This window comes from Rhea pennata, chromosome 2 (assembly GCF_028389875.1).
Source record: "Rhea pennata isolate bPtePen1 chromosome 2, bPtePen1.pri, whole genome shotgun sequence".
Taxonomy (NCBI): domain Eukaryota; kingdom Metazoa; phylum Chordata; class Aves; order Rheiformes; family Rheidae; genus Rhea; species Rhea pennata.
The window spans coordinates 57,771,485-57,798,604 of NC_084664.1; the positions used below are offsets into that span (position 1 = coordinate 57,771,485).

General features: G+C 39.6%; 1 protein-coding gene across 1 annotated transcript in view; it reads left to right on the forward strand.

Annotated features, from left to right (window-relative positions):
- The window catches only part of HECW1 (HECT, C2 and WW domain containing E3 ubiquitin protein ligase 1), a 177,678-nt gene that overhangs the window by 32,168 nt on the left and 118,390 nt on the right, over positions 1-27,120 (forward strand). Inside the window, exon 3 of the mRNA XM_062567920.1 lies at positions 19,482-19,576. Within this exon, the coding sequence (XP_062423904.1) occupies positions 19,482-19,576 (95 nt within the window). The remainder of the gene's footprint in view (positions 1-19,481; positions 19,577-27,120) is intronic.

The window sequence follows — 27,120 nt, forward strand, 5'->3', positions numbered from 1 at the left end:
AGACAACTGTGGTAATTTAAGACATTACTACTCCCCTCAGTTGTCCTTTTTGGCTCTCTGCCAGACATAATATTTCACCACCAAGCCAATTTTAGAGTGATCATTTGACTACTGACCTTGTTAATGGTTGCTATTATTCCAGTAGCTTAGATCATCTTTGGATGCTATTCCTGAAAGCCTCTGCTTGTTACCAGGCGGGCTGGAGTAAGCAAACACTTGGGGTTGAATCAGCTCAGATTATCTGGGGACTCTAGATGCATGTGGGGTTCAGATGTGAAACTCAACTCACCCAAAAGCCTCTGACTGTTGCTTTTGTTTATCACATTCCAGTGCAGAGGCAGTTTAATTTGAAGCTTAATTTAAAGCTTATCCTGTAAATTCTGGTGAGCTTTTAGCTTTGCTGCAAAGCATGGTTCTTCTTCAGAAAGTTTGATTAAAGTCTCATTACTGCTCATAACAACTCACTTGTACTTGAAGAGTAATAGAGTGGAGCTCTTACAGCCCCAGTATCCTGAACCGTGCTTTTTATTCCGTGCAGAGGGTGCCAGTTGTGTCTGGAGAAGGCACGATGGTTTGACCAGTGGTGATTAGAGCATGGAGTGTCTCTTTTGAGGGACGCGAGCAGCCAACTGGAAGGGGCTCCCAGTTGTTCTCTAGAGCATCTGTTTTGAAACATCCAGTCTCTAGTTGCATCAAAACCATTTAGCAATGCTCAAAGCGGGGAGATGTGTGACAGTACATAAGTATAATAATTACATGCATATTTTTCAGTGAGATTTAAGCTTATTTGCATTATATTGCAGCTGGAACAGTCTTAAATTTAATAGGAGAAAACACTTGTTGAGCAGCTCTGTGGACAGATCTGAACTCCTCTAGGATTTAGAAATTGAAATCCTGTACCTGCTGCAGTCAAGAGAAACTAGCCATTCATTTAAGTGGGATAAGGATTTCACCCCAAAGTGTCAGAATTTGCTGTGTTTTAAAATTATTAACTCTCTCTTGTACCTATTCATAGAAAAGCAGGAAAATTTGGTAAAATTACCTTCTCTCTTTGCAGTTTTACAACAGGAAAAAATAACTAAATTGCTCCTGGGGTTAAATTTTCTACAGTAGTTTAAAGCTAGTACATGGGTGTTTTGTGACAGAGCTGTGAAATCCTGAAAACTGGGTTAATAATGAACTCCCTAAAACAGCCTTAACAGTAGCACTGCTAGCAGGCACCTCTGTAATTACTGCTTCTCTACGAAGTGTGCTGAGCTTCTGTGGTGGATTAAAAATCTCATATTGTGCTTTTTCTATTAGAAAATGATTCAGTGGAAACCTTTTAAATGTATAATGTGTGCAAAGATAAAGTTTCTGCCTCTGAACCAGCCTATTTTGGTTTTGTGTGGTTAGGATAATAGAATCTGGTCTTGATTTAAAAGATCTATTTCTTTCTGTAAATTTTGTAAATTTATTGCATTTTAGATGCAATAAAATGCTGAATAATATCTCTGTGACATGCATGAATAATTTAGCTAGCCTAAGCGTATTAGGTGCTGTGGAGTATAAATCAAATTGCTAGTGCATTTAGCAAATGTTTTTCTTTAGTTAGGTATTTTCAAACAGAAACAGTATAGCAGCTTTAGAAACATTTTGGAGAAGGGCAGCAGGATTTAGTGATGTGTAGGTGTGAAAGGAAAGGATTACAGCTCAGAAGACTCCCCCTCCCCCCCCCCCCCCAAAAAAAAAAAAAAGGAAAATAAGAGGTACACGTGGTCTCGGTCCATTGAAATCAATGGGAGTTTTTCTGTTAGTCTTAACAAGAGATGGACCAGGCTTTGGATAGCTAATATGGAACAGATCCTAGAAGATATTTTAAAAAATAAACAAAAAGTTTATAAGCAGTTTTTCTTGTGCTGTGGACTATAAATTGCAGTCCTTGAAAACACTTTTATTTTAGAAGCCATAACTTGTCAAGGCTGACATAAAGATTCTTGCACGTTGGTGTCTGACTCAAGTAGCATCTGCCAGCCCTCCCTGAAGTCACGACACTGACGTTACAGTAGATATGTTCTGTAAGCCAACAAGAAGGTGAATACTGAAGATGCATTTACTTCTACTGGAGTCTTAATGGGGCATTCAGCAGCTGGATGTCCGTAGTAGCATTACAAAAGTGGACAATATGTATTTAACATGCTTTCTCTGACAGACCAACTTGACATTGTAAAAATGCATGTCTTATACTGGCCTTCTGCTACGAGATAAATTTGACCTCTATGTATCCTACAAGCCCATTTGAGAATTCAGATCTGGAATATGCATGTGTTAGTAAGAGATGCTTGTTGGAAAACAGGAAGCTGGATGTGTTGCATGTATTTGCTCGTACAGATCCTTCAGTTTACATAAGGGGATATCAGTTCACAGCAGATGAGAGCTTAAAGATTTTCTTTTCAGACTACAAATTCCCAGAAGGAATAGACGAAGAAGCCCTACAAATCAATCTGTTTCAAACCTGTCCTGAAATTCACTCTCTAAAATCAAAAATATCAAATTAGTAGGACAACTAGCTCTGCTCTTATGCTCTAAAAAATTCATTAATAGTTTTTTTTTTCTTTTCTTTTTCTGCTGTTAACACTACTGAAAATTACAGATTTACTGGTGATGGTTAGTAAGAAAGATACTTTTAAAATCATTTATAGTAGATCTTTTTAGACCTGATAAGTGAACTAAAAAAGTTACCTATGAATACTTTTTCCAGATCACCTTTTTTGGCAGTTTGTTTTGTGCTTGAAACATATGAAGTAAGGAATCATGGTGACTGGGTAGGGTGTGCAACATCTGAACAGATGGTACTGAATTCGAAAGGCTGTTGTAAGCAGGCAACAGTTCCCCTGAAAAGCTGGTGAAACAGATGATCTAGAAAAACCTGTGTTTGGTTAAGGCGTCTGCAATATATTTTACAGTAAGGACAGATGGGCTTTGTCTAGCTGGGTGCAGTGCCTGCTATTGGTATCATTGCATTGACTGTAAATTACCATTTACCTTCCCCAAGAGCTCCCTTCCACAATGGCCGTGGATCGTTCCGATGCATGGGTTGGCTCTAGGCATCTACAGCCAACCAGTTAGACCAGTAACTTTCAGTCTTGCTTTCCAGTCCTTCCTTCCTTGATTGCTGGGCAAGGTGGCAAATACAGTGCTTCACTGAATGCCATACTCTGGCAGTGGGATTTATAATATAAGGGGTAACAGGATTGCAGTGCAGAAACTTCTAAAGCAGAATTCTGTCTGTGATTGAAGGGGGAGTAGGAGTAGGGGATATCTAAGCAAACAAATGCTTTTAAAAGTTCTGGAATGTACATTTCAATTTTAGTATGACCTGACTGATTTCAGCCTAAGCAATAAGTAGACTTAAATCCTGTGATAACCTGCTCAGTCCAGTCCCTTCAAGTCAGCATGGAAGTGTGCATGGAGCACTTCACAGAGATAGATTCACCTAATAATACCAACATGTACCTGTTGGGATTTTAACTGTTACTGGGTTATTATGCTGCTCCCAGATGCTAATTAGTTTTGCTGGGGTTGAGTCTGAATGTAATTGTGAGTATTGTGCTTCAAGAGACAGAAGAATAGCCACATTACTATTAAAACTAGTTTGTGAAAGGACCAGCAAACACTCGTACCCTTCTCTCCTTCAGCTTGGGTTGAAGTAAGCATCATTCCCATCTTTTTATAGAGGAGGGTGTAAGTCAGGAAAGGGTGAAACTACTTCTACAGCAGGTCAGAGGTAGAGGTTAGACAGAATCAAGACTTCCTGAATTAGGAGATTTCATCCAATGCACTAAATGCTCAGTACATTTCTGTAGAGATGGCAAAGTGGTGGCACAGGTTTTGCCAGCCACTTAGGATTTCCAACATTACTGCAGGCACAACCTGTCTTCCAGACTACAATAAGAGCCAGAGTACTTTGCTTTTTCAGTGTTATTGCATATACACTTGTAAAGGTTGAGAGTCACTTTTCTGTGGCCGTAGGAGGCCACAGCAGGAATGTGAATGTTGAAATTAGAATTACGTATCCTGTTTTTATGTATAGAATGGGCAAATTTGGGGAAGAATGTATATAATATATATTTAACTGTGAATTCGCAGTTGTACATGTTACAAATGCACAGGTGATTCAAAGGAAATTTACTCCAGAATCATCCTTTTCACTAATTAATTCTTTTTTCAGATGCCCGTTAACACTACTTTTGATTTTGTCTAACTTATCAGTAGGCTTCTTTCTGTAAAACAGTGTTTTAAAAGTAGCTGAGGTTATCTGCCAGCTGCACTGTGCAGTCATGCCAGTGTTGACACATAACAGCTGTTAAATCTTGCTCAAGCGATTTGATGATTTGCATTAGGGGTTCCTTTTCACAGTGCAGCCAATTCCACATGGGTTGAGAGCGCTCAGGTTTGAGACCCGAGTCTTTGCTTTAAGAAAAAAAAAAAAAAAAAGATGTCTCCTGTCTGAAACCTTTTTGTGTGACTGCTGCAGTTTCAGCTTGGATGGGCTTGAGCAAGTTGGGAGTTGTTGTTGTCAGGACATCAGCTCTGGAGGCTTGCAAATGTCAGTGCTGGCCAATGGAGCGTACATCTGTGACTTGCGCTGTGGGTCCAAGCAACAAAGTGCAAAGCCAGAGAAAATGCAATAGCAACCTGGCAGATCCTCAGGTGACTGACATACTGGCATTTGGGTACCTCAATAGGAGCTAACTACGATGTAAAGACCTTTATTTTTTTTAACAATCTCAAGTGTGTATTTTGATATATTTTACTATAGAATGGACCTTTCTGACTTGGCAGTACCTTGATTGCTTATGCTTATGATCCTTATTATTCCAGTATGTGTCATAAGATGTTCATTTTTACATACTGCATGTGGAGTTTCATTGATTTACGCAAATGCAGCATTTGGTTCACAGTAATTTCTCCCCATAGTTACATACCTTTATGCTGCTTAAAAACAAAGTACACTCATCCAAACAAAATACACTCATCCAAAGCTCTCATCATTAGATTCACTGGTCTTTTTGCAGTCAGGATATTTTAAATTGACTCCCAACTTAATTTAACCCATGTGCAGCCTGTTCTTTTGGAGCTGGTAGGTGACTTTGGAATTGTGGTTTTCCAAAGTGACGTTTCATACTAGACTACAGCAGTTTTCTTCCCTAATTATTATATTGCAAATAAATGGTGAGCAGAAGTAAGTATTAAAAAAGAAAAAAGAAGTCACAACAGGGGATTTCAGAGAGAGAGCTAAGGTGAGAAATAACAACAGGTATAATACTTTGTCCTTAGCAGGAAGGATTTTTGATCTTTTTCTTCTTGATAGCTTGTCATTTAAGTCTTACAAATTCCTGTGGAAATTGACAGTAGGGACCATTGCAGTGGCAGCTAATCAAAATAGCTTTGGGAAAAGTGTTTTCTGGTGAGTGAGCAGCCACATGTAGGCCGTCTCAAGCCAGAGTGTATGTAGCCATTCACTGTCACAGGACTCAGTCAAATGCAGCAAGTTACCTGCTTTCTTCTTCTACAATCAAAGTTGTAAAATGAATCACAAAAGTCAAAGTATGATTCTTGTAGAAGATTACTTTAGGGGCAAACATCAGAAGAGCAGCCGTGTTTGATGGGTCCTTCCTTATCTTTGTAAAAAGAGAGCAGGGAGGCTCAGTACTATATTCCAACATTCCCTATGGTTTTGAATCCAACTATAGTCAAAAGCAAAAGTCCAATTCCTGATTCCTACTGAAATATAGCAAAGCTCTAATGAGTATCTTCAAGAGGCTCTTACCATTCTTCAGAAAATATAAGATGGATTTTTAAATCCAAACCTGAACTCCATTGTTAATGCTCACCCTACATCTTTCTATGTTGATTCAGATCCTAAGCCCTCCATAGTTTCCCTCATGAGATGTTTTTTCTCTTTGACATCTTGGACAGAACTTGACGTCACCTCTTTGGGCAGAAATTTCCGTGATTGCTTCCCTGTAAAGGAGTTTCACGTAAAGTCCTGTAGGACCATACTCACTGTTTTTATGTAGTCTGTCACTATATGCAGTCCATATAATATCTGCAGTAATAGACAGACACTGTCATTGATTAGATGCAAATGCATGAAAATGTCCAGGGAGCACAATCACAGTTTCTAGGAAAGAAATTTCCATTTATTGCCAAATGCAGAAGTGAGCAATGCAGGGGAAAGGATGGTCTGTGACGCTTCTGCAAGGAGGGACAGAGGCACTGCTAAAGGATTCTTCTTTCCATGAGGCTTACTGTGGCTCCTCTTTCCCCTTTGTCCCTGGAAAAGGAGGTGGTGGCAATGCACAATATCACGTGAAGCAGTGGTGATTCTGAAACTCTCAGTGCGTGGGCCACAGTCAGTTTGTGAGCTGATACTGAAATAGAAACCATGATAATGAGGCTGATCAGAGTGCATGAAGCGAGAATGCCAAGGGCTTTTCTCTTCGAGACATTTAGTATGCTGGCTGTCGGCAACAGAGATCCTCTGATCTGGGGCGATTGCACAGACCCAGAGAAAGAGGAGACTTGTAAGGGGCTGTGTGTCAGGAGACAGCTCTGGGATCTCCAGTGTGTCCTGAGGTAACCAGGGCTTCGAGTTTATATTTCTGTTTACCAGTCTTCAATGGAAAAAGTAAATCTTTCTAAACCTGCGTCTGCCACACACATCCCTGTTGGGTTTATCAGCAATAAGCTGGGGAGGAAATTTAGCAACACTATTTTAAAAAGGGTAGGGCCAACATTTTATCCATTATACCCCAGACGAAGCACTGTATTTACAAAGACGTTACACTGATGGGGTTCCGCCAGCCTGCAGTGTGGCACATGAATTTTTGTGAGAACTCAGTCTCTGCCTGTAGTTTCTCAGCAAGTAGAAGGAACATAGCCCCACTGCTCTTAAACAGAGGATTTGTAAGATTAGAGAACGGAGGAAAAACATACCTTAGAATTATAGCTGACCTGCAATTTTAATTCAAAAATGGTTCTGAGTGGTCAAACCCAATTAATTACAAGTGTTTTGGATGTGTAAACAAGAGAACAACTTTCAGCTGTGAAGAAATAGAAGTCTGTTTTCCTTTGATTAAGTAATGCTTATAGGCTCTACCCAGGTAAACCTTTGGTACAGTGAGAAGAGAATAGATCTCTAAGAATGCAGTTTTTAAGAATAACTGAACTTCAGGGAATTTTGGTCGTTGCATAATTACAGTGCAAGGCTGTTCATCTCATACTTGTATTTAATAGTGTAGCAAATGTTTAGTGATAGAATTTATGTATTGTTGTCTGCTATTCATTGTGGCAAAGAAGGAAAAAGGAAATATGGAAAGGAACTAAATGTTTGCAAGATGGTAACCCAAATACAGGAACCAATGTGCCTGTATTCATAATTTCAGTCTCCACTGTGCTACACCATTTTGTGCTATGCCTACCTTTTATGTTCAGAAGAGCTATGGTGGCGAAACACAGGTGCAACTATCCCTTTTTTTCCCTTCATAATGTGTTAGCTTGTTAAGAGTTCTGCAAAAAAGACCAAACAGTCCCAAGGAGAAAGCAGAGGTGTAGGCCTTTCTTTGGGTTACTCCCTCCTACATTCTTTGCCACTAACCTTTGAAGTCTGGCAGCTAGAATACTTGCCACCTTTTTTGTGTCCCAAAATTTTGTAAATAATTCTCTTCCATTCCTGTTGTGGAGCCAGGAAAGCCCAGAGTTTGAACTGTAATAGTTGCCTCTGTGTTCTTGGCATGTATAATGTATTCTCAGTTGTCCAAAGGAGTATCACAATACCTCTTATTCTTTTCTGTGCTTGGGACCAGTAACAGATGCCTGCTGAGAACTACTGTGAGCTCTTAATATAATCTAAAATAGCATTTTGCTGTCATTTTTTACTTTTATTAGGGTGTTTCTACTATGGCAACATTGAACAGTCTTTGTTGTATGGTAACATGATGTGTAATTCTCTTAATCACCCCAAATTGCTCTTTAATGTAATGGTTAGAAACAGCAGCAACAAACAGTAATGTACTACCATAGTGGGTAACTGAAAGAATTTGAGCACTAGGAAGCTGCATCTACAAGCATTTTGAATTCTCATTCAGCCATCTTCTCAAGCTGACCATTTCTTGCTTCGTTGTCATGGAAATATTAGGCTAAAAATATCATGAGATGTGCAGTGGAGATACGGAGTGTGTGCATACTGATTCTGAAGTGTGATAAGTGTATTTAAAAAAGAAAAGCAGCTCCTGTTATGATATCATGAGTAATAATGATAAGCTCCTGATACTCTCTTTTGCATTCAAGTGCAAAGGATGTTTATGTACGTAATATTCACACTTTGTTGCCCATGGACTTAATTGCAAGATGCTTTTTGAGGAAAGAGGCACATGCTTTACTGACTGTAGTTAGCTCTCAGTTGGAGTTACACTATGAGTTTTAATATTGCATATTGTGACTGCTAAACACAAAGAAGGTAATGTTGTAAAGCATTCTCAAAGCAACTAGAGAGAGCTTAGCACTTGGAAAGATTGGGCTTATGACCCAGGGAGTTTGCAGAGAAACCAGAGAATGGATGTGACATGCAAGAGGGGCTGGAGGAATGGTGAAGCCCACAGTTACTTAGTTTTGGCACAGATGTCTCTTGAAAGACATCTCCCCTTTGTTTGGGAGAAAAGATAAAACTGACTCATGGCAATGTTATTTTGTTTCTAACTTCAAAAGCACTTGTGCTTATTAGACGTGTGATTAAAAGCCAGCTCAAGAAATAATGGAGTAAGTGTCTTGAATTAAACTGTCACTGATGAAAACGAAAGCATGAATCCTCCCTAATTCCAGTGTAGAGAATTTAGCCTGGCTTTGGAACTGTGAGATGTCCCTTTTTATGCTGCCCTCTCCCTTCGCCAAGGAAACAAGAAGATAAACTCATAGCTTACACCCTCCAGTGTACTAATCAGTTAGTATAAGGATGATGTAATTTTTTGCTTGTATAAATCAGCAGAAATGCCAGGTCCATCCATGATTCCAGATCAAAAGGAAGAAAATAGTGTTGTGAAACAGAGGGTGCATTTGAGGCGCTTTGCTTCCTAGGGCTACTTCTGAAGTTTGTATGTTACCTCATGCTCAAGGCTGTGCCGAAAGGCATAATCCAGCCATATGTGTTTAATTAAGACTTTAAACTACCAATGCCCTGACAAAACCAAGGAATTGATGGCTCACAGACTAATGCTCTAGAAGAGCATATGTCTTGAGACAGACACAATACCTGGAGGCATGAAGAATATCGTATTGCAGCAGGGACAGGCAAGAAGAGCTTGTGTCATCTGGTCCATTCCAGTTCCTGTAAATGCAAAAGAGAGGAGAGGGTCTCTAGCTTTGTCTATTCTTCCTTTTTTAGGTAGCTTTTAGCTATTTTATAGCTTCAGTTTTACACCTTTATCTGTAGTCTCTGACTCTCCAACTCACTACCTCCATTGACTCTCAGAACAATGCTCAAGGATATCAATATTTCTATATTTTTACTTTTCTGTGTATTTATATAGTGTTTTAATATATACATTGGTGTAACTGAGAACAGAATTAAGCATTATAGCTCTAGTACAAATTCCCTCTTGAATATTGTAGCTAATGTGGCTAAGAGGACAATTTGGTTCTAACATAGCAAAACAGATACCTTTCTGAGTGTGAGGTGAAGCTCATTTCTAGCGTACTTGGAAGAGCCAGTCTAACTGTTAGTTCTCTTTTTTCAGAAAACAGAACGTTACATGTCCTAATAACCTATGAATTTAACTGACTGGTTGAGCAAAAAGGGGGAATTCGATTCACCAAACTAGACAGGAGAAATAGTAGAGAAGATTATTTGAGAGTAATGTGTTAAGGTAATGAAAAAATAACTGCAGATGCAGAGTTTTTTTCCTCTATTAATTTATTTCGATAACAAAATGCTGAGAGCAACTTGTAACCAAGAAGACAAGCAGTTTTAAGACAGAAATACTATTTTAAAATTTAATCTTGTTGCATTTTGGAAGTTATTTTACATCATCTCTGTTGTAAATGGATTAACCATGTGTTTGATTTCACCTGCAATATTGTTTTTCATGCAATGTATGTGAGTGCTTACAATCAGAGAACAAACTTGAGGCATGGTTTCCAGTTATGATAGACTCAACTATCACACATTTACAAATGCTTTTATGGTTTCAAGTTTTTCTCAAACAAATTGCTCACTTGCTAATGCTGATGCTGAACAGCTCATCCTTAAGCTGATTTACATAAAAACATTATACGCCTGTAGGCACCAGGATTTCATTAAACACTCAATTTTAGTGCAGCCTTTATAATTTGCTGTTTGCAATGAATAAAATGTCTCTCTCAAACAGCTCTTCCTTCCTGTAATGAAAGGCAGGTAAGTGATTACAAAGAACCCACAAAAATCTCATTCACTCAGATTGGTGCCTATCAATTCTTTCTTTACAACAATCCAGAAAGGGAGAGCAGACAGGTACCACTGCTAGGTTTGACTGCAAGTAATTACCTGCAAGTCTTGCCTGTTTTGGGCTGGATCCTGCTATCTTTATGAATATAGTCCTGTTGGTTTCAACAGGATGAGAGATGACTCAGTGCCAGCCAAAAAAAAGGCTGAGTCTTTTTTTCCCCATCTCACATTTCTGCAGATAATTTTAGGAGGAAATGGTTGTTTTCAAGGACGTGAGCTGTCTGAACAAACTGAATTCCAGTCCCATTGCCCATATTAAACAATAAAACTTGTGAAGTGGATAATAGTCTGAAAATATGCCCCACTGCAAACCTTACGTTTTCTTCCTAGCTACATAAGGACTAAAATACCTTCTTTTAGAAAAGGTATTTAGCATCTTTAGCTACTGGCTCAGCAATAGCACTCTTCCACTGACCTTTCCAGTAGCAAGAACTGTGGAAGTTTTGCCTTACTCTGCTCTGCCTCAGCTTTAGTTGCTGATCTAAATGCCAGACTTACCTGGAGCTTTGGTGCTACAGACACTTGTCTGTGGCCAACCAGGCTTTCGCAAGAGCTGTGGGATGGTTGTTAATTTTGAATGAGTTCCAACCCCTGCCAGTCCAGAGAGACTTTGAACCAGCAGCCTGGATGTAAATCCCATTGCCTCTGCCCTATAGTTGCCTAGTTGTGAGCTTAAATACAAGCCCCTCAGGACACACATTGAGTTCCCACTGTGAGGGCAGCAGGCAGTGCCCTTCTGTGCTGGCACACCTGGAGCAGTACTCTGCTACCTGTTCTCCCAAGCTCCTGCTCTACGCAGTGCCTGTGATTACTACAAATCGCAGTTTTTCTCCTCCTGATCCTACCTGTTTTTGTCCTGGTTTCTGCCTCCCCACTACAAGCTCCTAAAGCCTCTGGCTGCCTTCATCTCTTCCTTCAACAAAGGTGACTCTGCCATGGATCCATATTTTCTTCTGCCATGCTACTTGGCTCAGGGGGGGGAATATCTGGAAAGACAGTTGTCCTGCTCTCCAGAGAGATTCCCAGACATGGCACAGCATGAAAGAGCTTAGATCTGCATTACAGAAAAAGTCTGTCTTAGCACCAGTCTGGAACATGCTCAGCACAATTAGAATTTCTTGGGCGTTTAGATGGTAAAATCAAAGAAGTCTCAAATGAGCATATCAAACTGAATTTTTTGCAGAGGCTTATAAGTTAGCTGAATCTTAATGTATTTTTACAGAAACAGCAAGAGGTATATGCTTAGTACAGAGATTGCTGCTCTAAATTAATGTTGGGAGGGTGAAAGAAAAGGTCATCAGAAATCTTTAAAAAACATGTTTTTTCTTACCCTCATAACTAAAAGTTTCTGGAGGAAATTTTCATGGTATATATCTTTGTAGACTTGAGGCAGACATCCAGCATGCAAAATTTTATTCCAAGTGTATAACTAGAGAAATGTATAAGCAACCAAAAACAAGGTTTGTAATGGAAAATGTCAAGCAACTGTAATAATCAGCAATGCTAGCAGCCCTGCCTAAAATAAGAAATTTGTACGAGTGCTGGAAACGAATGTATAAACATGCATTCCAGTCCAGCTGCTAGCGTTCACATGGGTTAATCTTCACTAATAAATCTTGTCAATAGGATAGTTTTTTATGAGGGAAGTACGTAAGCGATAGCGTCTCAAAATTAGATTTATACATTCTTCCTGAGAAGTACTTTACAGAGACACATTGTTATATTTCTCTGTTAAAAGGAACTCCTGGATATCCTTACGTTCATAGGACACAATGAGAGGCAGGTAGCAAAACTAGTGTGGTTTTACTTTGCTTGCACTCTGGAGTCTAAATCTGAAAAATTCCAGAATAACAACAATTAATCACAGCACAGTCACGAGTGAGCAAATCCATGTCGCTGCATGTCAACAGCGTAGTATTAGAGGCGGGTTGTACATAGCTAGATCCAGAATGAATTCACTATGGAGCATGTGATGCTGAGGGGTCAAACAATTTAAGCTGGCCCACTGTGTACAAGGAATTTGTTGTTACCCATTAGCTGACAGTATACTCAGTTACTGTACAACTCTGTTGGTTGATGGAGGCAGGTAGCTTCTGAATCAAATTATCAAGCACAGGAAATAAAACTGAAAGTCAATAGTAAAAAGCATCTGCAGATCACAAATAATAACAAAGAATCAGTAATACAGCAAATGATGATAATCAGCACTTAATTATAAAGGGAGATATAAGTTTAGCCTTGAAAGTGCAACATTTGTGAAGCCATAGCAGTCTGTGGTGACATTATAATGCCTGGAAGCATTATAATAATTGGAAGTTGTGATTTTAGAATCTCGTGTCTTGCAGTTTAATTTTTTTTTCCTGACAGTCTGTATGTGTGCATGTTCATATGTATTTGTGTGCATGTCCATCCTAAAACAGGGCAGGGAAAAAGTTTTTGCAAGATTGGAAGAAATACTGCATCTGGTATTAAAGGCAGGCATCTGTGCAGACCTGATTTTTTTAAAAAAGCAATTTTCTAAAAATTGACATACCTTATAGAGACCATAGACAGTTGTGATACTAAACATATTGTGAGCAGTTGCGATTTACAGGCTAAGGAAATACATAGTCCGTAGTTGTTGAGTAGCAGACTGGCTTGAAGGCTATATGCCACCATTGCATATGGGATGGGCAGCTCCTGGAATATGCAGTTTTTATGATACAGCACAAGGAATTTGAACCAAGGAAGTAAATTTCTGAAGCAGGTTATTTGCATGAAGCAGCAACAGACGCTGTAAGACATGTCATTGCTGTCCTAGGCTGTGTTGCTGCTGTAAGTACAAACTAGATCTGCTAGTAGTAACTTACCCTTTTATCTTCAATATGCATCTTAACGCTCTGCCTTTAGGATATGTACATTCCCGTGAGAAACTATCCAATTTATCCAAAGCCTAGTGATGTTTAGGGAGAGGCTCCTGTGAATTCGGGAGAATTGGATTTGGACTTTCTGGGTTCCACAGCTTGCCCACTCTTTCTATACTTTCAGTAGTATTCAAAACCAGGATTTGGGTGCTGTTGGCAGGCAGTAGCAGGCTGAGAAAGCTATGGTCAGGCACCAGAGGAGGACAGGACATACACCTGCACGCTGGGCTTCATGGTAGCTGCTGATACAGCTCCTAGGTTCTGTTTCGTGCTCAGTGAAGGAACACTTTCACGGAGAGATCACTGCTTCCTCTTTCTTCCTTAGGTTTTACTTGTTTACTCTCTCCCCTTCTGCCTGTTCTTGTCTTGCCTCTAGTTCCTTGCTTTCTTCGACCTAGATTCTCATTTAGTCGTAGCCTTCCCCCCCATTCCTGTCCCATTCTCTTTGCTCAGTGCCTCTCTTCTAATCTCAGTTGTATTCTTTCCTCAATTTTTGTGTTGGGGTCCTTGCCTACTGAATTACAGTTCTGCAACTTCTCATCAGACCTACCTCTGCCTCTCATCTAATCTCTCACTGTCTTGGCTTCCCACAATATTTCCTTGTCTTTTTTTTCTTTTCCACATGCCAGTCCTGGTTTCCCCATTGCATTCGGTCACAGTTCTACCCTGCACTGACTCCCAAACCCAGCTACTGTCTCCACTTTCAGAGATCATTGCTGCTACTGTAATTCAAGATTTTGTGGTAGCAATCTGATTACGGACAGAATCATATGCTTGTATACTCCACTTCTGGGTCTTCTCTAAGAACACCTTTATGATTCAAAATTTAATTACTTCCCTTCTCTGTTTTGGTTCACTTGTTGCCCTCCTCCCCTCCCCCACACTTACCATGGACAGCTACCTTTTCAATTACTATTTTTTGACAGCTTTCATTTTTTATGCATAAAGTTTGCCCCAAACCAGCAACAACAGCTCTTTTAGTAATAGGAGGAATTGATCACAAATGACGTGGTTTTGGAGACTGACATTTCTTCCCAGAGAGATTGTTCTGTGCTCAAAAATGCTTGGCTAATGCCTAGGCACCTTAGCTATTTAACTGAAACAGAAAGTAGCATGAGAGTAAATTATAGCCAGATTCTTTAGTGCCTCATGTGTTTAACATACTCCTATCAAACACCAACTGGAAAAGCACACTGATATTTCCTGTCTCTGCAAAGAATATCATTTAGTCTTTGCTTGAAATATGCTTTAGGAAGTTTTTAACCTAATAAGGAAAACAGCTTCATCCTGGAAGTGCTACTTCCTATATTTGAGAGAATAAATCCACCTTTTTAGTGAAAGCTAAACTGCTGAGACCGGACTAGCCTTAGTAAGAGAGGAATAGAGGATTATAAGGGCAAGTTAGAGATCGAAAGAAAGAGAAGTGATTTAGGGTAATTTTGACAAAACAGATCTAGAGGAATGAAGGAAGACAAGTAAGGATGGAGATATTTTCAAAGAAAAAGAGTATAAAATAAGCCAACAAGGGGAGTTACTCTGGCCAGGGGACATGAATGGATGGATGATGGGAACTAGGCGAGCAGCTAGAGGCTTTCAGTCTTCAGTATCTCTAGCTGTAATTCATCACAGACCCTACTAGACCTTTATTACTAAATCGAAGTGAGAGGACGTAAGCATGGTGTTTGCAAGGGCTTGGTGATTGTGAAAGCACTGTAGAATGCTACCAAGAAGCGTAATGTTCAGCTGGTAATTTTCCAGTTAGTTTACAAAACTGATTCGGTAACTCAGATAACTCAGACCTTTGATAGAGCATTTTCCATGGACTGGATATTTTTTTCCTGTGAGAGGGATGAAACTTCATGCAGAGGAGTTCTCTGGAAATACTCAGACTTTTCAAGGCTTTTCTTTGAATCAGGTGTGATCTTAATGGTGTCTGGAGAAAGGCTACGTCACTACTCCTTCGCCCTTCTCCAAGACCGCTCCATCTATGTGGAATTTCAGGTTAATATCATACAGTGGTAGTTGTGGGCAGTGATGTAAAGAAGGAAACAGAATCCTTTCTCCAGTAATTTGTTTCTAATTACCTTGCCATATCCTGTCTTGGAGGCCTTGCTTCTGAACAGTTGTATTTTTTGCATCTGTGGTAATCATTCCAGTGGACCCAAGTATACAACTGGGGTCTGTTTTGTTTATATCAATGCAGTGGAAGGCAGTACAATGGCGTGGTGTGGTGAAGATAGCAGGCCTAGCGTAAAGGGAATACAATACTGTTTTATTCTTGATCCTTGAAAGCTGCCAAGTAGTTGGGTAGTTATCACGGGCACGAGGATTTCTGAGCAGCTTTAGACATCTCATCTCTTGGAGGATTTACCAATCTAGCTGCTGTTTATGCTAACTAAAAGGAGCATTTAACTTTTTTTATGTAATTATTTTAACATTGGAACTTCATCACCTGATCCAGTGAACTGTTACTCATAATTACTGAGATAAAAATAACAGCGACAAATATTCATTTATAGTGGAGATTAACTGGATGACAGCTACTTCTGACCTGTGCACTGCACAGTGCAGTGAGAGTGACAGAACAGAGTTAAATGGTCTCCTTTATTCCAGAACAAGCTAATCTACAAGACTATAAAGCAAACAGCCATTATATCTGGATATTATGTACTGATGCCAGCTGGATAATATTCAGGATAATTCGTGTTATCACCTTGCATTTATTTTATATGCTTTCAATTCATCTGCAGAGGCAGTGGTACCAAGCCAGTAAATGTCTGCATCTGGTTTGGAAAAGCCTCTTTTCAGAGATACTTCAGAAACACAACTGCAGTCTTCAGAGAGATTGAAATGTTAGGACTCCGCTGAAGTGAAAAAGAAGGCACCAAACATGCTATTTGGAAAGAATGGCTCCCAACCATTTCCAGCTCCTCCTCTGCCACCATTTTGAATTGGATATGGCAATGCATCTTGAAAGCCTGCTTTTCATTTTGCATCTGTTTTTGGACACTCTGCTTGAAAATTGAATTAACAATAATTGTGTGAAGCTGAGAATAGAGGAATCTTCAATACTCATGTGGTTGTTTATTATCTTTTTTTTTATCCTTGAAATTAATACTAATGCCCAGAATATCTCCATAAAGATATATTCACTTTTTTTTTCTGTCCTATCTTTTTAATATTTTTGGTGTACTTAAATAGCTTCTTTTAAACTGTTATGTCCCAACATACATGATAACTAATTTCCTAGTTGTCAACCTGAGGCTAGATTTCCTGCTGAAATCTAAATGCCTGAACATTGTTGTACAGGCTACTAACAGAAGTTATTAACTACATGAGTTAATAAAAAAGCTTTTCTTTATTCTAGCTCTAGATGTTCCATACAAACGGTAGCTAAAAATCTCCAGGGGAGAAGAAAATTAAAATTTGAATAATTGGTGAGAACTGCGTGTTACAGCTAATGTTGATATCATCAACTTTTACTGTCTGCTCAGTAAGTAAATGGTTTAAGTGCTGAGCTGTTGAAAGTCCTGTAGAGAAATTTGCAACATGAAAATTCAACCTGGACTTGCAGTTTTTCCAGTGCAACAAGCTCCTCCAGCTTTTTTGCTGCCAAAAGGAAACAACTGCTGCTCCTGGATACAACAAAGGTGTCACTTGTTCTGCTTCACTGCCAATTTAACTTCCGTTTCAATGATTACGAGTCAGGAGTGGTGCTCTGGGCTCCTTAACCCTCAAAACTGCAAAATTGTCCTCTTAAAGCTATTGCTCTCCTGGGTGTAACTATGCATGTCATCACCACCAAGTGCTGGAGTAGTTCTGTTGAATTTGCAGAAATGCATTTTAGGGATAGCTGTTAATTAAATATAGTGTGCCCAACCCTGCACCACAGATGAGCCACAAAGCCCCTTGTGGGATTTAAGACTGTGTAGCCCACTCCGCTTGTGAAGTGCAAGGGATACACATCTGCATGTATAATGGGAGGTATCCATATTTTCATACTTTTGTTGTGTGAGAAGAAATGTAGGTCTGGTCATCTGATGAAGAATGAGCTGCGGAGCTGGAAAATATGGTGGCAAATTAATTGTTCTAGCTCTCTGGTTCTAATCAATAGATTGGATGTCCCTGATGTCAGAGAGGAGTGCTAGGAAGTGACCTGGAAATTCAAAGCAGTTGAACTGCTTAGGATCATAAGCTCCTTGGTTTTCAGGGAGAACTAAACTTATCAGTGCCTGAGTCACATTTGAATATGGAAAAACTCTAAGCTCCTCAACTTTTCATCTTTAGAAAAATAAATCAGAGTTTATTTTCCTTTTTGTATTTCTGTTTATCTATAAGAATCAGAGTAAACAATTTAGGCCTGCATTTTTAAGGGACCCCACTGCTTTTCCTGTCCCCACATTTTGGTCCCACCTGGGGCCATAAGTAGCTGTTGCATGGACCTACCTAAGGACAGGTCACAGCATGGTGGTCTGGGCAAAGGTCTCAGCTCTTAATGTTGCATAATCTTCTGTCACAGCTGCACTGATTTCAGCTAGTGTGTTACTGGCATTAAAACATGAGTGTGCTTTGTATACTAAAACATTGACTTTCATTTACCGTTTTCGTATGTAGGTGCAGTAGTTGCAGTGAGCGTTGTAGTGGTAGTGCAGGCAAAGGTTGCTCCCCTGGGCCTCAGGGAAGGCAGCAGCTGCAAAGCATCAAGGCAGCAAACATAGAGGTGGAAGGTAGTGATGCAGAGCTAGTCGTGGGCACTGTCCTACCTACCGGTGTGCTATAAAGCTTGAAACAATGTAATGAGCTCAGTGACAGAGAAATCAGGCCTTTCTCTGTACAAAAGAACATCTTTTACAGTATAATTGTAGAAGTGACTTTGCAAAGTAATTGTGCACGGGAGAAGTAGCAGAGTATTAAGGAAAAACTTGATTATGAAAAGCATATTGAGATATCCTGAGGAGCTGCTGGAAATTTCCATGGCATTCCCTACTTAAAACTGCAAGATGCGAGTACTGCATTCGTTTAGATGGGCATTTTTCAGATCCCACAAACTATTCACTATATTTATATATATATACACAGTGCAATGTCTACTGTATTCTGACTGTATCTAGACAAACCAACACAGTTCACACCCTAGTTTCCTCTGGAAGAAAACTCAAGCTTGCAGGCAGGAAGGGAGCGAGGGTGTGCTCCACCAGGCCACCGGGTCTAGGCAGGTAAGTGTGGAGAATTATGAAGCCTATTCGTGATTGATACTTATCTGTAGTTAGGGGCCAAGTTAGAGAAGCTGGTTGAAAATACTTTTCCTTTTTGCAGCAGACGATTTGGTGGGTTTTAAGAGCGCTATTGAAGCAGAAGCTGATTGCGTTTCTTACGTGTTTTTGATAGAGTCCTTGAAATGGGTTTCTCATAATTAGTGTATTTATCTGAATATCAGTGTCATTTGCAAATGGTAATGCTGCGAGTGCAAAATCATGGTGTTGCTTGTGTTCCTCATCCAGTTCAAATCTCTGGAAGTCAGTGGAAGTAGACAAAGAAGAGATGTAGTGGTACTACACTTTTTCCAAACAATGCTTCAATGTAGTAGTTGTCAGAGCAGTTAATCTGCTTTCTCTGACAAGGGCCAGAACAAAGTGACTCAGTGAAACCTTTCAGTGAGCAATTATGCAACCGTGCAGATCTAAGAGTTTTTTGCTCTGTAAGTTAGTATTTGGTGTATCTGAACAGTAATTTTTTCTCTGTCCCTGTTTTTCTTCTTCCTATTGTAACTAAAGGATGTTGATCATATATTCTGAGATGTGACAGTGATAACTACTGCTCAGAGAAGGTTGAAGTTTAAACTCTTACAAGACACAGGAACCAAGCTCTAAATTTCACTCTGGCAAAGTAAAAGATCAGAGGCAGGAGATACTTTGCCATGCCAATCAACCAGAGACAAACTACTCACAATTCAGCTATTTGCTTTTGCAACAAACTTGATTTTACCTGTCCACTGCAGCCAGACGTATAGTTTCTCCCTGGCAGTTTCGCTAATCCAGAATAATTCTCTTTTTTAGCTGAAACAAAGATCTGCTTCAAATACTACCATGGTGTGAGTGGGGCACTACGAGCCACAACCCCCAGTGTCACAGTGAAAAACAATGCAGCTCCCGTAAGTTATGCCAACCTTTTATATTTTTCATAAATCTTCCATACTATCGCTCTCCTATGCGTTGCTTTCCCTGTCTGCTCTGTATACTTTTATATTAAAATTGAACATGATGTTTGCTTTTAAATAAACTGTGGTACACAGGAATGGATAGCCTGTTTAGTTAGGACATGAATTTATAGGCCAAAAGAACTTGGATTCAGCTCTCAACTTTGTCACAGGTAATCTTTGGGATTTTGGGAAAGTCCCATGTCCTAGCTGTATCTATTTCTGTTAAATTATCTTCTCTGTACTGAGTGTTGTGAAACATAGCTGATATTACTAAAGGATTTGGATTTCTCCAATTACAAACACCATAAATGACTGGGAAAGGAAATTTATTTTACTATCTTAAGGTGCACTCTTCAAAGCTGAGAAGTAAACATTTTCATTGCCACCTTTGAGTTTCAGAATCAGCTATACTATGACATGCTAACATCGATAGTAAGGTATGGGCATTTAGGCCCTGATCCAGCAAAGTACTGAAGATCATTTTTGATAGACTGAAGCTTCGTTGAAATAAATTTTGATTTGCTAGAGCATAAAACATAAAATGGATCAAATGGCTTTTAAAAAGCTGTATATTTTGCCTGGTTTTGGAAAATGTAATCACCCTAAGAGTGAAAATTTTTTAGAAGCCCAGTGCAAGACTTGCTGATTTTCAAAGATTATCTAGCCTGACTGAGAGAGTTTCACTGCCTGCCAGCTAATCTTGGTGGAGACCTGCGTAAGTTAAGGAGTTTTAGACAAAGACTAGCTCAGATGTTGTTTATCCTGGAAACTGAGTTCAGGAAAGGCCTCTCTTCTCTGTGGGTATCTCTGTAGATTTCAGCAGATATCACTGAAGTTTAGATTTTAAAAGTTCTCTTTGCCCTTTTCTTGAGGAACTGGAATTCAGCACCAGCTAGAAACTGAATGCTAGGTAGGAGTTGGTGATGCATCTTTCAGGAATAAAAAGCATTCATTTCTCAATGATATGCTTTTGTCAGTGAACATCAGTGAAGCCATTCACTGGTTTGGGGGCGTACAGAGTTCTCGTCAACTGTCCTCAGAAGCCTGATGTGACCTTGAATATTTTATTGCAAATCTGAAGTTTGTAGGATACTAAAAAGTACTTTGTGGTGAGTTGACTTAGGACTTAGCATCAATTTGGGAGGACCACGTATGTGATTGATTTGAGTTCCGGTCTTACCTGCAAGATAAGCTAGCCAACCAAAACAATACCAATAGGCTGAGAGATTAGAAGATTCTTTTTTTATGTCTCAGACTTGCGTTCAAACTGATTAAATAAATTTGACAGGTCTAGTATCGAAGGACAACTGTTTATTTATTAACTGTCAGCAGTGTATTTTAAATTAACACAAAAATGTCTGAAAGCCTGCACCTCTGATTTAAATATGTAATCTCTCCAAGTTCTTCATTTGTACATATGTGGAAATAAACACAGCTTCAGCAGCTTCAGCAGCTATTCATTTTTAGCAGAATATAAGGACTTACCTTTAAAAGAGAAATCTTCTTTGTCTAGTACTTGTAATCATTGAGACTGCATTAGAAAAGAAACTCCTTTTTTGACTGTCAACTGAGTATACTGTACATGGCTGAGGAATAAATTGTTATGAAAAGTAATGATGTCAGATAATAGTTTTCCATTTCAGGGTCAAATGTCCCTGGAAGTAGCATTCTCTTCCTTTCCACGTAACAAAGAAAAATTCCTAATTTTTCTTGCTTTTCTGTTTCCCAGAATAGTATGTGCATAAGGGATACCAGTATCCTTTGCATACATGGAGAGACCAGCAATATTGCAGATACACACTAAGTTTTCTCTGTTGTTTCTATTCATTGTATGTTGCATGATATAAATATTTGGTGCATGATAACACAAATGCCATGAAGACAACAAAATCAACAGAATAGCAACAGGTTTATGCAGTATGAGCCTAGATGACCCTCCTGCATGAGTGCAAGAGCAAAAAAGTTGCTGTAGATTGGAAGGCTCTTTTATGAATACAGAGAAAAATAATAGGCTGGTTCTTTTGCATATCAAAGTTTTTAACTAGCTAAGTTCGTTCAAACTCCAGTCCAAGCGGAAGCCATCAGATGGCTTCATCCATCTGGCTCTCTGCAGTACATGTGTAATCTTTATTACTAGAGTATTTGAATGCTTCATAACATCCTGCACCATTGGGAAGTAGTGATATTCCCAGTGCAGAGATGAGGAAGTCAAAAATTAGGGATTTGTCCAGCTCCAGCCTTTGCCTTTGCTCTTTTATGCCTCAGCACTGGTGCTGCTGGAGCCAGAGGCTGCTCTAAGGCAGATACACCAGCCATGCAGACATTACTTCTAGAGGGGCACACCGAGGGGCCCTTGCATTTTGAGTGTGATTTCATTGATTTCACTAATAGTGATTAAGCTGTGAAGGTCTGATGGAGAGAGGAAATTTTGGGACTCTTAGTTCCTTTCCCCTTCCCATCTTTCCCCAGTTTTCATAGAGGGATGAAAAGTTACAGCCCAGCCCTTCTGCTTTGAAGGTGTCTTCCAACACTGGAGAAAGGAAACAGTGCTTTCAGAAGAGAGTATGAGTTCAAAGATTTCAGACCCTTATACATTTTGAGTAGAAAGAGAGAGGGAGAAAATGTAAAAGAAATCCAAAAATAATCTGCTAAACTATTTTAAAGCATAATTCTTCTAAATAAATTTTTGAACAATGATCAGAAAGTTCTTGTCTAAAAGAGCAAGGAGCTATTCTGGTTCTTACTTTACTATGCCTTTTTTGCACCATCAGCTAGGCAGTGATTGCACAGCTTTCCGTATCTGTGTTGCTGGGTTCCTCCCCACCCCTTTGTAGTCACTCCCCGATGAAGAACGTTGAGTGGGCAGCCTCATCCTATTTTCTGTCTCTGAATCATAATCTGAGAGTGGCAAAGCAGGGAAGCACTTGCTTTATTTTCCCTTTTCCTCTGTGTGATCAGTTAAGGCCTGTAACTGTCTAGCTCCATGCATATAGCTTGTTCGAGGTCCTCGAGACTTCTTATCCTAGTGAGACTCGATAGACCGAGTCTTCTGGTAGCAAATTTGACACATCAAATTCCTCAGTTGTTTTCACTGCTCCAATGAGTCAATGCACTGCCTAAGGGTCCCAGGCATGGCATTTCTCACAGTGCCATCTCTGGTTCTCTGATTTGTTCGGCCTCAGAAAAAGCTTTCTTCAGGTCCTTGGGCAGGTTCCGGTGTTTGCTTTCTTCTTCTAGAAGAGGCAATCCTGTGATCCTTGCTCGGAAATTTATCTGTTTTTCAAACAGGAGAAGTTCTAGCTGCAGCTAAGGGACTCCAGTGTGTTGACAGAAATGATAGCTTTACAGGGAGAAAATCTGCTGAGGCTATAGGGGTTGAAGGTTTCAGAAAAGCTGATTCCCCTTGAACCAGAAGGAATTTTGCCATTGTAGTACAGTATCACAAATACACCCTGTTGCTATGGGCCAGGGGGAAGAGGCTCTGTGTATCTGACACAAGCAAGCCTCTTCATCTGGCACGGCTTGGGAAAAAGACCAGGAGCAGGTGTCTGTTGGGAAGCAGCATTTGGGAACAGGTGACCTTCTGGAGGCTGTTTTTGCTGCTTCCACAGACTCATCTGTGGCTGATGGCAGAACCACCCCAGTGGATCGTGCCTCAGCCTCCCGGCGCGTGGCACCTCCCTTATATATTTTGAGTAGAAAGAGAGAGGGAGAAAATGTAAAAGAAATCCCAAAATAATCTGCTAAACTATTTTAAAGCATAATTCTTCTAAATAAATTTTTGAACAATGTTCAGAAAGTTCTTGTCTAAAACAAGAGGGCTCAGCACCTGGCATGTTGGCCCCTCCGGATATACCCCATGCCCTCTAGCAAGAAGACCTGCAAACACCGATAAGCAGCAATATCCTAACACCACAATTAAAAAGTCCAAACCCTCACTGTCTGTCTGACTGTGGTTCACTACTTTTGAATGGGGAAAAGAAACTGGAAATACTCATGCTGGGGCTGTAAACGGTTGCCATCCTTGTTCACACACTGCTGAGAAAGAGCATTTAACTGGCAGTTAAAAGGAATCTTACTTCCAAAAAGAAAAAAGTTGCCCTATTAGTTGAATGTCTTTGTATAGTACTGACTGTGCTTTAGGCTCAGTAGCATCTCATGTTTCTGATGTTATGAATGTTCTGCTCCATTTGAATTTATCTCCTCAGACTCTAACCCAGTTATTAGAGTTTCCTCGCCCGTTGATTAGGATGCCCTGCAGGTCACTTGTCAGTGAAAAGTCCTGTCACATTTTATCGCCTGTGAATCATCATGAATAGCCTCAATACCTGGGAGCTGAGGGCTGTGCACTTGGCCCAATTCATACATGGCAGAAGCTGTAAATGTGAATTTAGGGCAGGGTATAGGCCTGCGGGTGCTTGCAGTAAAACAGAGCACCTGCAATTCTGGAAGAAAGGAACATCCTGGCTAGTTCTGATCTTTTTTTTTTTTTTTAATTAGTGGCATACATAAAATATTTTTGTTTGTGTGCAGTAATTTATACTTTTATAATCATAAGCACCACAATGGCATAGGTGAGCTGAACCATTTCTTCCATAGAAAATAACATTTTTATGGTATCTAAAACTCTGTTACTCTTTTGTTTAGTCATATTTTTGTAGCCATTAATTTACCTTGACATCAGATGTCATTTTGGAAAAATGAAAAATTGTTGATTTATATTATAATTGTTGCAGTTAATTCTAGCAATAGGAAAACTGGATCTCCCTAGTGGGAAAGGCTGGGAGTGTGAAACTGATTTAATGTGAATGTGTCTCTTTGGCAGGAAAATAAAGCAGGCACAAGAACAGCATACTGAATGAAAAAAAAAATCTTTTCCCCAAAGAGCTTATAGCCTAAAAAGATAAATTGGATACATCACAATTAAAAGACAGTAAGTGGAGAATCAATGTTTTAGCCTTAGGACAAATGTCTCCACTAAATTGGGCGTATTCGCTAGCTGTGTATTAGATGCAAATAGCAATGGATGATTGAACCTCTAGAGCCTTCATGCCACAATTTTTGTCTCGCGGATCATTATGGCACTCGTCAAATACATTTAGCATCATGGGGAAAGCTTTGTAAATTGGAGCTAATTATTGGAAGAGACCTTCCCTATGTTGTGTTTATGTGGAAACCAGCCTCAGCTGGGTTTCCCCCAGCAGGGATTACTGCTTGATAAGGTACTGCCATTCGAAGGAAGTCCATTCCTGAGGACTTCCTGCTGTGAATATTTGCATTGCGTGCTGTCCCGTCAGAGTGGGACTGCCAAGGAAGCCTTCGTAAGGGAACATTCTGCCTCATTTCCATGCATGTGCTTCAATACAGGATTTTATGAGAGAGTTTGCATATATGAGCAGCTGTATTTTTCATTCTTCCCAAAGACTGGATTTAAAATCTCAGCTGCATTTTCATTTTTACTTCATGTCTTATTCTGTGCTATGTGACTTTTAAAACCCTCTGTGCTTCTAGGGCATCACTATGTCTGGAATAGATCTAACAGTCTGATTTTGAGAGTGTAAGAATAATCAAAGTTTGAGAAGCAGAGGATAAAGAGGTAGCAGAAACCTCTAGTGGATACTGCACACCTCAGCAGTTAAGGTACAAAAATATTATGGAAAACACAACATCAGGCAGTTGCAATTAATCACGGTGAAGAATGCAAGCCAGGTACATCTTTAACAGTGTGAGTGGTGTACCTTGCAAGGATCAGCATTTCTGTGAAGGCAAGCATCACTTCCCTGGAGGCTATTGCATCTATTTAGATGACCAGGTGTACAGCAGGGCACAGCAAGAGAATCCCCTTTCCATATCTGGAGATGAGTAGTAGTCAGAGCTCTCCCAACTTGCCACTGTCTTGGCGTCAAAATACCACCCATATTCAACATGGCACTGTATGTCTCCTCCTAATCTGATTACCTATAAAGGAAATGGAACCATTCAGGAATGAGAAAGTCAAGGCAGGGCTAGTGGGGAAATCACTGAAACTGGAAATATTTGCTCAGCTGGAAGGAAGAGACATGTAGACTACAGCAGTCAAGTACAAAATGCCCTCTGCCAGGATACCGGTGTAGAAAGGCCTCTAACAATATAGATGCTAAGAAGCAATTGCTGTAATCAGTGAATTCTACTCATTAGCTGTTCAAGGTGAATAATTCTGAAAAAAGGAGCTAAATTCGCAAACTGTGGGTAGAAGATAAACTCCATATACGATTCTGATCTGTTGGATACAGCTGTCCATTTTAGATTTTTTCCTGATGTGATTTTGCTTTCACAACAGTTGCAATGCTCTCTGCATCCCATCTGCCTTTTGTGCTCATAGTTTGCCACCATTGTAGTCCAACACCATAAAGTGGTATAACATGAAAATACAAGTGTTTGAATGTAACTATTAATTGACTTCAGAATTTCTTCAGTGTTTAACGGAAGCATTTGTATGTCATTATCATTTTTTGTAATTTCTGAATTTTCTGAAATTTCATGTTACTGGTTTTCTGTAAACATTTGAGGAACAATTTGGTCTCTTGTGTACAAAGGACCTGATGATGTCTGGAGTTACAAAGATGTAATGCTTCACAGTAAGCTAATGAGAGGTAAAATAATGAAGAATAGTGTTACCTCTTAGTTAGGAATCAGCAAAGATTTTAATATGTGCACAGGAAATGTATTAGCATTTTTACATTACGGAGTTCTATATGTGCTTATTTTGTGCTTGTCTTGAAATATTCTAGAGGGGTGAAGTTAAAAAAAGAAAGCAAGGAAAGCAATGCAGAAAGATTTTCACTAGCAGTCTATTGTTTTGGACTCCAGTTCATAGCAGCACCCGAAGCCCTAATCTGGATTTGGGCTCCAGGGCACTATGCTCTGAACACATATGCCAGCCAGTACAGGAGTTCCAGTTAAGAAGCATTGTGAGAGCAAGGTTCCCTGCCAGGTTTTGTCCCCATCAGCTGCAAAATATAGAATTATGTTTAGTGTGAGAACAACACTCAACACATTTGTTACAGCTGAAAAGTGTCATGAATTCATTTTTTCAATTTCGTTTTGCTTTATTATAAAGCCATGGTAGTGTGCTACAGCCTGATTTGGCATTATTCAGTTATGTTCAAGCATACTTACTCACGTGAGCAGCCCTCTATTAGTTGCACAGTTGAGCCCTTAGTTCGATATAATTACATTTTTTGGTTATGTTTTTCTATATCCTAATTAGTGCTGATCTGCAGAATTTGAAGGTTAACAACATGTCCAAAATATTTCTTACAGCTACCTCAGTAACATGGGCATTTTTTAGACTCCAGATGCATAAAGGACATTGTATTTACACTGCTATTACTGTGTCATGTAGGGAGCATTTCATTTCTATGAATTAGTGGAGTCAGAAAGTGTAACCGGTATGTAATTGGTCTGCAACTGCAGCGTAACTATAGTCACTGCATTATAAATAATAACCTTTTCCT